Source organism: Leuciscus leuciscus (assembly GCF_965113295.1).
Source record: "Leuciscus leuciscus genome assembly, chromosome: 15".
NCBI lineage: Eukaryota > Metazoa > Chordata > Actinopteri > Cypriniformes > Leuciscidae > Leuciscus > Leuciscus leuciscus.
Window position 1 is genome coordinate 8,802,831 of NC_138739.1, and position 11,573 is coordinate 8,814,403.

An 11,573-nucleotide genomic window follows, 5' to 3' on the forward strand; every position below is an offset into this window, starting at 1 on the left:
TAAATTTGTTTATGAATAAAGATTGATCTGTTGAAAGCAGTTATTTTGAGATAAATGCCAAACGTTCTCCTCCTATTCGTATTTTACATTGAAGGGGTGCATACAACATATTTGCCCACCGGCAACTATAGTTGCCGCACATTCAAATATGATTTTCAAGAAAGAAAAAAAAAACCTGGGGAAAATAAATGCAGAACATGTTCACATAGGACACTATTAACAGGATTATATGCATGAAATCATTCAGAAAAATTTAACAAACTTCTTAAAGTCAACAAGCAAACACATTTTACTTCCATCATGTGGCATATTTATGAGTGAGACGATATTCAATGAGAAGAATAATGTAGGAATTTAATGAGTTGTAAATAATTAATGTTACATATCATCACACTGAAACAATGAAGCCAGGGATATTGTCCAACAAAAAATTGCAATAGTTGTGCTTGCTAAATTGATTCCTAACCTGATTCCTACCTTTTGAAATGTAATACATTTAGTTAATTATGACTTTTTTTTAATGCCATAATTATGATTATAATTTTTTTTCTTATGTGGCAGAAATGGGCTTCCCTATAGTTTTAAGTAGAAAGAGAGTCAGGGAACAAATAGTTATCAAAAGAATTTTGATTTTCCAAAGCAATGCAATGATATAAGTTCATTATGGGTCTGGTAATGCCCATTTACACAAATCAATCTATTTCTGCTGAACGCAATGTCCAAACTTAATGAAACTTGATGCACATAGTCAAACTCATAACAGGACATTCTGAGTAAACATGCAGAGTTTTTTTTTAAATATCATCCATATATATCACACAAAATCTGTGTAAAATGGCTCAAAAGACTGACTATGCATAAAATGCATTATGTAAGGGATAATGTAGAGCGACGCGTGTGGCCTTGCTGACTCCTAAAACTTTTAGACTTTAATTTGTTATACCAATAATAGATCTTGTTGCACCTTCATTTTGCGACATTTAATTTTGGATCTAAAGTTATATTTATTATAAAGTTAGTTAGATTTAACTTAATGTCACTTCTCCTATCGACTGAGCAGAATGTAACAATGTCATCATCTCAATTAGCCAACTATAAAGAAACTGTAATATTAATCAGTTTTGCTGCTGACTGCAAAGCAATGAAATCAAACCGGATGCATATATTTTAACTACTCACCAGAAACAATAATACTGAACTTTTTGGCTGTGACCATATTTCCGTGAATCTGTAGCTCATAAAGTCCAGAGTGTTCAGTTTTGATGTTTCTGATTGTGAGATCTCCAGTCTGATCATCCAGATGCAGTCTGTCTCTGAACATCCCATCAAGAGCATTACTGTATAATGAGACCATATTGATCATTTTGTTGATTTGAGCTATACGAATGCTGTCAGGTCCAAATGTCCACAGTATCAGCTCAGCTTTCTGTATTTCAGTAACATCAGTGTTTAGAGTGAGAGAATCTCCCTCCATCGCCGACACTGTCTTCACTGCGTCTTCAGCACCAAACACACCTGAGGAACAAACAAACAGTTTCTCAAATGGAGATAATTTCTGTCTAAACAACTTCATGAAACTTAATAAAATTTAAAGGGTTGGAAAGTAGCTACATTGATGTTCTGTCTAGCCGGACGGTACATGAAATCTCTCCGAGTGAGTCCAGCTGTATCCCACACTACTAAAAAATATACATCCCTTCCCATGAACATAAAAAACAAATCTTATGTGGGGTTTTTCTTCTTCATATTTTTATTTTCGTTTTCATCACACTTTGTTCTAATTCACCAAATGGATACACAATAAAACCAAACTGGATAAACAGCTTAAATACTCGATCTCTACATGGGCAGGAATGAAACGCCCCTTTCCACTGATTGGTCAACCAACCATAAAACCGTGTCGTCATCAGTTGTTCACCAGTTTCGCAACTCAACAGAATAATAGTAATCCGCTGCTACAGTTGAACCGATTCTAAACTAGTTTATTGCAACACCATTTAAACTATTTCTCCTCAAGCAACCAGACAAACCAATGGCTTGACCCAAACTGTACCGGGGCAGAACCTAGGCAGGACTCTCTTTTGTGTAGACATAGGTCATTGCTATAACTACGCGTGCCAGAGAAATACACTATTATAGCCTAGGTGTTTATTTAAAAAAAATATTAATGTACCTCGCATCTGCTCCCACATAACCCATTAGTCTTCTTATTTGGTTCACCGCCTGTTTTATTTAGCTGGCCAACTTTCAAAATCTGCGTGACAAAGCAGCTTGACGCACTGGAAAGCGCGGAGCTAATGCATTTACATTGTAGTGCAGACTAATATATTTTTAAGAATCAATGCAGCAGTCGTAGCTTTTGCTTTAGGCAAAAAGCTGAGATTAATTTGATTGGGACAGCCTTCATTGTGCTGCTGTGACGCAATCAGCCTTCGAATGTGCCCTTCGAAGGATGCAGCCTCTGAATTGGGCAATTGTTTTATGAATGGTTCATTGAATCTTTGACTTAACCGATTAGTTTAAAATGCTGTGATCTTTGTTTGGAACTATTTTCGCTTCTGAAATAGAACAAAACAGTCAATAATTGTGTCTTAAATGTGTGAAATTAATATTAACTTCTTGTTTATTGAACTGTTTTATGAAATCAGTGTCACATTTTCAATCGTGATGGTATTCACTCTTAATGATGTTTTATTAACAAAGTTCGGGAGGAGCACGCTCAGATAATTAACACAAGTGGAGAGCACTCATCAAGAGGTGTAAGAGGTGTATATATACATTCAGCAGTCTCACCTCAATCCCTTGACAGTTTTGCAGCATCCCCCCCACAACCCCTTCTCAACGCTTCTAGTCCTAAACACTTACATACGGGGGGAGTACTCTGGGTTCGGGCCGAACTCCGAGCTCGGAGCCCTCCCGCCGGACAGCATGCCAAATACCCATTAAACTTTACCCCCTCAAATTGTATGTGTGTGTACTCGTGAAATGTGATGTTGCTTAACTGTGTCATATGTTATAAACATAAAAACTACACATTTTGAACTTTTTACCGTAGTCAGTTTGTTTGTGCTGCTCTCATTTGTTTTCGATTTCTCCTCAGGAGACTGTGCGACCCAGGCAGCAAACTGACAGAATCAGTGTAGAAATGATGTTTCTCGTGGCAATGAAACAACGTTGATCTCCGACGTCGATCCAGCATTTGCTCATGGAAGTAATGTTGAACTGACGTCAAACTCGCCATTCAAAACTAATAGAAAATCGACGCAATTGGTTTGCTTACCTAACATTGAAACGATGTTGATTGCAGTTGGGTGAAATGACGTTATTCAATAAACACATTTAGCCTCAACAGAAAACCTTGTTACCGTCAGTACATAGGCTAGTTTATGTACTAACTACTATCAATTGCCACTTACACTAAATGTAATAAAATGATAATTCTCGTGTCTTAGTGATTCCCTGGTTATTTTGTTGTTATTGAAGTTTTAATCTGGCTACTTGTCCGGGCAAGTAAAAAAATTTTTCACTTGCCCCTTTAAAAAATCCACTTGCCCCGGACAATTGTTATGTCGAGCCCTTCGCTGTATTAGGAAAGCTGTGTTGTTGTAAAGTGCCCGATGTGCAGAAAATGTCAAATTATGTTTTATTAACAAAGTACGGGAGGAACATAGCCTAGAAATCTAGACGCACCCTAGCGGCAGCAAAAATGATTTTGCAGCCAGGGTAGTCTAGCAACTCTCCGTTGACTTTCAGAGCTGTAAAAAACTAAATTGGGTCAGGCCAATCACATTGTGTATAGAGTAGGCGGGGCGGGCTTAACATAATGATGACAGAGTTGCGACGGTTCCCTGCTACTTGAAAACAAAGAATGGCTGCTGCTGGCGAACAGTCTTTCGAATCGGCTTTGGCCGCGACTCTGGAGGACTTGGAGTTAAGTTTTTCTTTGAGAAAAGAGCAAAGAACGGCACTTAAGTCATTCTTAAAAAAGGAAGATGTGTTCGTAGTTTTGCCGGCCAGATTCAAAAGTTGAATCTATCAACTAACGTTAGCTCCGCTGTTGGGAAAACGCTCTGGTTGGTTGAAGCGCTGTCCTATTGCGTGCAGAGGGAATTTGAAAGACAGCCGTTTATCCCGCCCCTCAGATTGAGCCGTGTCTATGGTGAGTTGCCAGACCTAACATCATCTTGATGTAGGTCTGGCTTGCCAGGCTAGGAGGAACAGCCTTCTACGTTTCTGTCACTGCTTTAGAAGACGCAGTAGTTCAGTGCGGCGGCTACACACTGTCATGTTGTAAGAACATCTGTATTGCAAACCCCATCCATGTTGTGGTTGTTGTTGTTGTTGTTGTTTTTGGCGTATTCCTACCAACTCAACGTCATTTCCATAGAAACCAATACAGATATTCCGTAAAACGAAAGAGCAGCAGCATGGAAACACAAAGTAGATCTGAACAGTTGCGTTACACAACTGTGAACAGTCATTCATTTTAGATCAGATTCCAAACGGATACACACACGGATACAAATTGGACTGACAGTGTGAACATAGCTTTAGACACTTCTGTATCCCTTTTTATCTCTTTGAATGGAAATCTATGGAGCTTGTTATAGGGTGCTTTAAATGGTTGTTAGGGCGTGGCTTGATAGCTTCACTGTCATCCAGATAGACTGTTTGGTTGCCTGAGTAAAATAAGCCCACCCTCATGTCTCTATGACATTGTGATCTAGTTAGCCTTAAAGTTTGTGCAATAAATTATGCAAGTTACCATAGTAGAAAAAACACGTGTGCGCACCTGTTTCATCAGCAGTCCCTTCACCGTAGTATGGGGCATTTCTAGGCAGCTCTAAATTCTTACAGAGGCAATTCTGTAAGAATTTATGTTGTTACAGACTGGCATGAAGTTGGTTTGACGTTGGACGTTCGATATTCGCATATTTAGGGACCGTCTCAAAATTACATGCGACATTGGTATAAACGTTTCTAACTTCAATAGCATTTGAAGACAGTGACTTACAGTCATAAAACCAACTGTACATTGTTCATCTAGGATGAACCCCATACAGTAGTGAAATACATAACAATATTTGCATATGATTTATAGGTTTATTGTCATAAATATCAAAAATCTAAAAGGTGTGCATCATACCTGACACCTAGATGAACAATGTACAGTTGGTTTTATGACTGTAAGTCATTGTCTTCAAATGCTATTGAGCTTTAAATATTGTCATATTTTGTGTATGATCCCATACAGTAGTGAAATACATAGCAATATTTGTATATGATTTAGCAGTTTATTGTCATAAATATCAAAAATCTAAAAGGTGTGCATCATACCTGAGACCTGGGTAAACAATGTACAGTTGGTTTTATGACTGTAAGTCATTGTCTTCAAATGCTATTGAGCTTTAAATATTGTCATATTTTGTGTATGATCCCATACAGTAGTGAAATACATAGCAATATTTGTATATGATTTAGCAGTTTATTGTCATAAATATCAAAAATCTAAAAGGTGTGCATCATACCTGAGACCTGGGTAAACAATGTACAGTTGGTTTTATGACAGTAAGTCATTGTCTTCAAATGCTATTGAGCTTTAAATATTGTCATATTTTGTGTATGATCCAATACATTAGTGAAATACATAACAATATTTGTATATGATTTAGCAGTTTATTGTCATAAATATCAAAAATCTAAAAGGTGTGCATCATACCTGACACCTAGATGAACAATGTACAGTTGGTTTTATGACTGTAAGTCACTGTCTTCAAATGCTATTGAAGTTAGAAACGTTTATACCAATGTCGCATGTAATTTTGAGACGGTCCCTAAATATGCGAATATCGAACGTCCAACGTCAAACCAACTTCATGCCAGTTTCTTACAGAGCTTGTCAGCCTCTTTAAACGTGGTAACCCACATGTTTCTACAAAATTTGCGCTCGGAGCTGTCAAAATTCGTGCCAATGTTAAGTCTACGGGACTTTTTTTATAAGCGATAAGCGAACAACGTACGCCCGATCGATTAAAAAAAAAGTCATAGCGCACCTCTCCTCAATAAATTGCTCGATTTGACACCTCCTCATTCATGTGGATTCTTCTTCTTGTCCAGAAGAAGAAGAAGAAGCATGCCAGAGAACAATGCTTTGCTTAACCGCTCTAACTAAAAAATGATTGCACTTAGAAGAAATAATGGATGCCAACAGCATTTTAATGAGACGTTGCATTTGGACAGTTAAGCCACCAAGACATGTTTTATTAATTACTGTAGCTAACTTATGTCAAATATATCGATCTATATTTTAATATCAAAGCAAATTATTTCGTTTAATTCCAAATAAATAGGCAAGAACCAGAGCAAAAAAAAACAAAAAAAAACGATAGGCTTAGAGAATTGATGAAATCGAAAGTCTCTGAGGTTTTTAAATTCTGTACTCACCTTTCAAGAGTAAAAGGAAGATAAATAAAACCCAGAGCATTACGCTGATGTTGATTAAAATGAAATCTTGTAGTGTTGTAGTGTCAAAGTTGTATTGTATTTGTTCATTGGCTCAGGTGCGTTCTCGGTTGTTTATCCTTCAGGTTAGCGCTCCGTTTCTTAAACGCGCTGACAGCGACGATTAACATAATTTGATCTAATTAACAATGTAACTAATATTATTATATCTAACCGACTTAACAACAATAGAGACTATATTTTGAATTATACTAATGGTTGCTGGTAAAGTAAATCTGCGTCTCGAGGAAAAGTTGGTAAAGTTGAATTTCAGGAAGTTTCTGGGGGAGGATCTCGTGTAGCCTAAAGTAAACCTGATTTACCTGTTTCATCGAAACTTTTTCAAATGTTTTTTCAACGTGACACTGAGTAAAACGTACAAACTAATTAAACAATGCTGGATGTCCCTTAATGCACACCATAAATTGTTAAAGAAATGGCAGACTGCAGGAACTTCTTATAACATTAAGTCAGTTTGTTTACAGTCCAATATCACTAATCACAATCCAAACAACATCCATCCGTTCTGGACATTTCTTTTTCTTGTCATCATCTTACTCACTCCACTAGCTGTGGAATGACTTTATAAAATAAATGACTTTATAAAATAAGAAATAAAATAAGAAATATTTGCCTATTGTAATAACACTATTTCCACTATAAATGTAAGTATTTAATAACATAAATAATAATAATGATTATTATTATCATCATTATATTTTACAGAAAACGTTTGTTTCATGGAAAAACTTCTCTCTTAAGAGAGACCTATTATCTTTCATATTTTTACCCGAAATAGGGTGTTGTGAGCATTAGTGAGAACACACATGTAACGTAATGTCTGTTTCATTCATACTCGTAGACAGAGGGCGCCCTCGTGCAGAAAGTCCATTTTTAAATTGCATTTTTAACCCAACTTTGGGTTAGTCCATATTTGACCCACAATTGGGTTAAAACAACCCAGCATTTTTTAGAGTGTTATGCAACTATAAGTAGGCTACACAATTTGTATTTATATTTTGTTCATTTTTTTCTAGGAACTGTATATTGCAGAGCATGATATAGAAGATATTTATGCAACAAACAATAGTTTAAAAGACCCTAGTTCAATAATTCATTTTTCAAAAAACATATTGTAAAGGAAAGGGTGTCGATTTTTATTTTGTGCAAGAAACTCATGCTTGTAAGGAGGATGAAAAGTTCTAGAGAAGTCAATGGGGAAATGACATATGGTTCTCACATTTCAGCAATAGATCTGCAGGGGTCGCTATACTAAAAGGAAAATTCAGAGGTCAGGTTCTTAGCCACGAAATCGATAGTTTGGGAAGAATGATAATACTGCATGTTAACATTGATCAAACTCATTACACTCTTGTGAATTCATATGCCACCAATAATAGACAGCTTAATGAAACATTTTTCAAAAATATAGAAATTAAATTGAAATAAGTAGCAAAAATAGTAGGCTATGGGGAGGTGATTTCAACAGTGTATTTGATGAGGATTTGGATCAATGGCCATCAAGAAGCAATGAAACTCGTTGTGAAATCAGAAATGCATGTACCCGTGTTGGTTTAGTTGACATCTGGCGACTCAAAAATCCAGGCAAAAGAATGTACACATGGAGCAACATAGATTATTCCAAACAATCATGCATTGATTTTTTCCTAATATCACATGAACTGGAACAGTGTGTCCAGGTGGTTTCTATAGAGCCGTCAGTCTTAACTGACCATAAGGGTGTATCACTCTTGATAAATATTCACGGTCCAGATGAATCTAAATTAAAAAGGGGTTATTGGAAATTGAACAAAAAGTTATTAGATGATCACAATTTTAAACTGATGGCATCAAAGTTAATGGATAAGCACTGGTCTCAGGCTAAAATAACAAATGTTTATGGAGAACATCGGGAAATAATGAAATACAAAATTAGGAACCTAGCTATTTCAATGGGGAAATCGATTGCTTCAGTTAAAAGACAAAAAGAATACATTGTTATCAAAGGAATAATGCGCCTATCAAGTAAAGACAATATTCCACACAGGAACTATTGGATTTGTCATTATTACAAGTACAACTGGATAACATATATCAAGAAAAAGCAGAGGGTGCATTTATCAGATCAAGACTGGAACAGGGGGAAAGAAATACTAAGTACTTTTTTAATTTGGAAAAAATATTTGCTTCAGTTAAAAGACAAAAAGAATACATTGTACTTGAAGTACTTTTTTAATTTGGAAAAAAGGAAATGGTGAATTGACCTCTATAAACAAATTGTTAATTAATAATACAGTCACAGAAGATGAATAAAATATATCACAGTTTGTTACTCAGTTTTACAAAGGTCTGTACGCTCCCAACTTTGTGTCTTCAGATCTGAATGACTTTCTAGAATGTCTTAGATGAAGCCAAAGTTATTGAGGATGATTTTAAATTGTTTTGTGATGGTGATTTAAGGTTGGAGGAAGTTAAAGAGTGTATTGGCAACCTTAAAGATAATCGTTCTCCAGGTAATGATGGACTTGTCAGTGAGTTTTATAAAGTGTTTCGAGATAAGTTGGCTCCATTTTTTGCTGGCCGTATTTACTATTGAAAAAGGGGAACTTGCCCTCCTCTTTAAAACAAGGTGTTATTACATTAATTCAAAAGCCACACAAAAATATTCTTTGTTTAGAGAATTGGAGACCCATTAGTCTATTAAATAATGATGCCAGATTATTTGCTTATTTGATCTTTGCCAAAAGACTGAAAAAAGTATTAGAAGATATTATAGATGAGGAACAGACTGGATTTATTCAAGGAAGACACATTAGTAATAATATTAGATTGATACTTGATATGGTAGACTACAATGATTATGTTTTAGATGATAGTTTTATCTTATTTAATGATTTTCACAAGGCATTTGATACCATAGAACATCACTTTTTATTTAAAGCAATTGAATTGTCAGATGTATCAGGGCTTGGAATGAATATGAATAAATCTGTTCTGTTTCCTCTTAAAGAATGTAGTTGAACTCATTTCTGTAATATTCCAATTGCAAATCAAGTAACATATCTGGGAGTTGTTATATGTAAAGATGAAAATCTGCGTAACAATTTAAACTTCAATCCAATTATTTACAAAACTAGTAAGAGCTTTAATGTGTAGTTACAAAGAGATCTGTAGGAATCTCCAGATCAGTCTATGTGTCGTTATCATTGGATATTCCCCCAAAAGTGACCAAACAATTGGATAAAATGCTTTTTTGATTTTATTTGGAAAAACAAGCCACATTATTTGAGAAAAGGAATTTTATGCAATCCCAAAGATCATGGTGGTTTAGAGGTTTTGAGTTATGATGCTTTGAACAATGTTTTTAAAATAAATTGGCTTATTCAATACTTAAAAAATAATTCCTTTCCTAACTATCTATTTAAACAATTGGGCGACCTCTAATTTTTATTGAAGTGTAATTATTCAATTGAAAAAAATATCATTTAAGCTTGCAAAATTTCATAAACAAGCTCTCATGGCATGGACACTGGCCTACAAACATAACTTTTCACCTAGGAGATATTATATTTGGAACAACAAAGACATCCTTTACAAATGAATAATGGTGGAAATGTACAGTATTAACATATATAGAATTTTTTAATAAATTTAAAATACCAGTTAGACCTAAAGACTTTGCAGTTGTAATGGATGCAATTCCCAGGAAAGTACTGATCCTTCTTAGGAATGCATCACAGGAGGAAGATTTAAATTTCACTGATATCATGGGTAAAATATTTCTTAATATTTTACAAAATAAAGTCTCAAATAACTACATTAGGAATATACTTAATAATATTGTTTACCCTCCAGCTCGTTTTTTTCTGGTCATCTGTTTTTGGATATGTAAATTGGCGTAATGCTTGGCGAACAGTAGATCAATTCTACATTAATAACAAAGTAAAAGAAGTCTCTTTTAAAATAATGCATATAATATATCCAGTAAAACATGTGCTGGAACACAGTATATAGCCTCGTTATTTGTTCAGACACATTTATTATCATTAGCCTATATAAACCACCTCTCTGTTCCAGAGACTTGGCTCTTTTCATTCAAGGCTGTGGGAAAAATATAATTTCTGTGTTCTAATTTGGCCTTAGAAAACCAGTAAAATCGAAATGTTTTATTATTAATTTGTGAATATTTTAAATGTTTAATAAAGAGACAAAAAGTCATAAACAAAAATCAGAAAATACGTCAATGTTTTTTGGGTTTTTTTTGCAGCATTTGGTGTGTACAGTTCAAATTCAAATTTTGGTGTTCAACTTTGTGTTTTAAAAATACAATTGTTAATTTTTCGTTTTTCAATTACGGGTTAAAAAAGGAAAAACGAATGGACGCGGTAAAAAAGTACACGGACCGAGCGCAATGTTTTTTCGGGAGAACAAAACATTTGCGAGAAAACGCAAAAGCATTGACATTTTTTCCATTACCATTTTCATTTAGGGGCTCTGTATTATCATACAAACAGCCATATTTCTTGAAAAAATATATTTAATGAAAAAAAAAAAAAAAAAAAAAGTTAATTTGTAAAAATAAACGTTTTAATATCTAGGCCTATACATTTTTAGAAATCTATCTTAAGTAGCATGAAAATATTTTCTTCCCCCAGATTAACTTTTTCTTGACTTTGATGGAAAAACAATGATCATCAAGAGCATTTCATCAGAAAAAGTCACTAAAAGCTAAACAGCCTAACTATATCCTAATTATACAGTGAAAAACGCAAATACTTTTTTGTATGTTGCCTTTCCAGGGCACCTTGAGTTTGCATTGAAAAAATGCATAAAATGTAAACAATAAATTATTAATCATGGAAAAATCCATGATTTACACAGTAGAGCAACAAATATGGCAGAGACTCAAAGAGGCACTTCATCTTGCCTTTTCATACTAGTGTGATAAGAGTTCAGCTGTTTATAATACTGTTGGTTATTATAGTACTGTAGAAACTCCTGACCATTAAGTGTGACAAAACATACACTCTCTTAAGTCAGCTTTTGTTGCATGCTCAACTTGACTGATTTTG

The 11,573-nt window shown here is 34.8% G+C and overlaps 1 protein-coding gene across 1 annotated transcript in view; it reads right to left on the minus strand.

Annotated features, from left to right (window-relative positions):
* Positions 1–6,799, minus strand: part of LOC309476045 (uncharacterized protein) — a 66,096-nt gene extending 59,297 nt beyond the window's left edge. Inside the window, exons 1-2 of the mRNA XM_082139177.1 lie at positions 6,445–6,799; positions 1,180–1,515 (exon numbers count right to left, since the gene is read on the minus strand). Coding sequence (XP_081995303.1) covers positions 1,180–1,515; positions 6,445–6,484 — 376 coding nt within the window. The 5' untranslated portion in view covers positions 6,485–6,799. The remainder of the gene's footprint in view (positions 1–1,179; positions 1,516–6,444) is intronic.
* Positions 6,800–11,573: the final 4,774 nt, after the last annotated feature.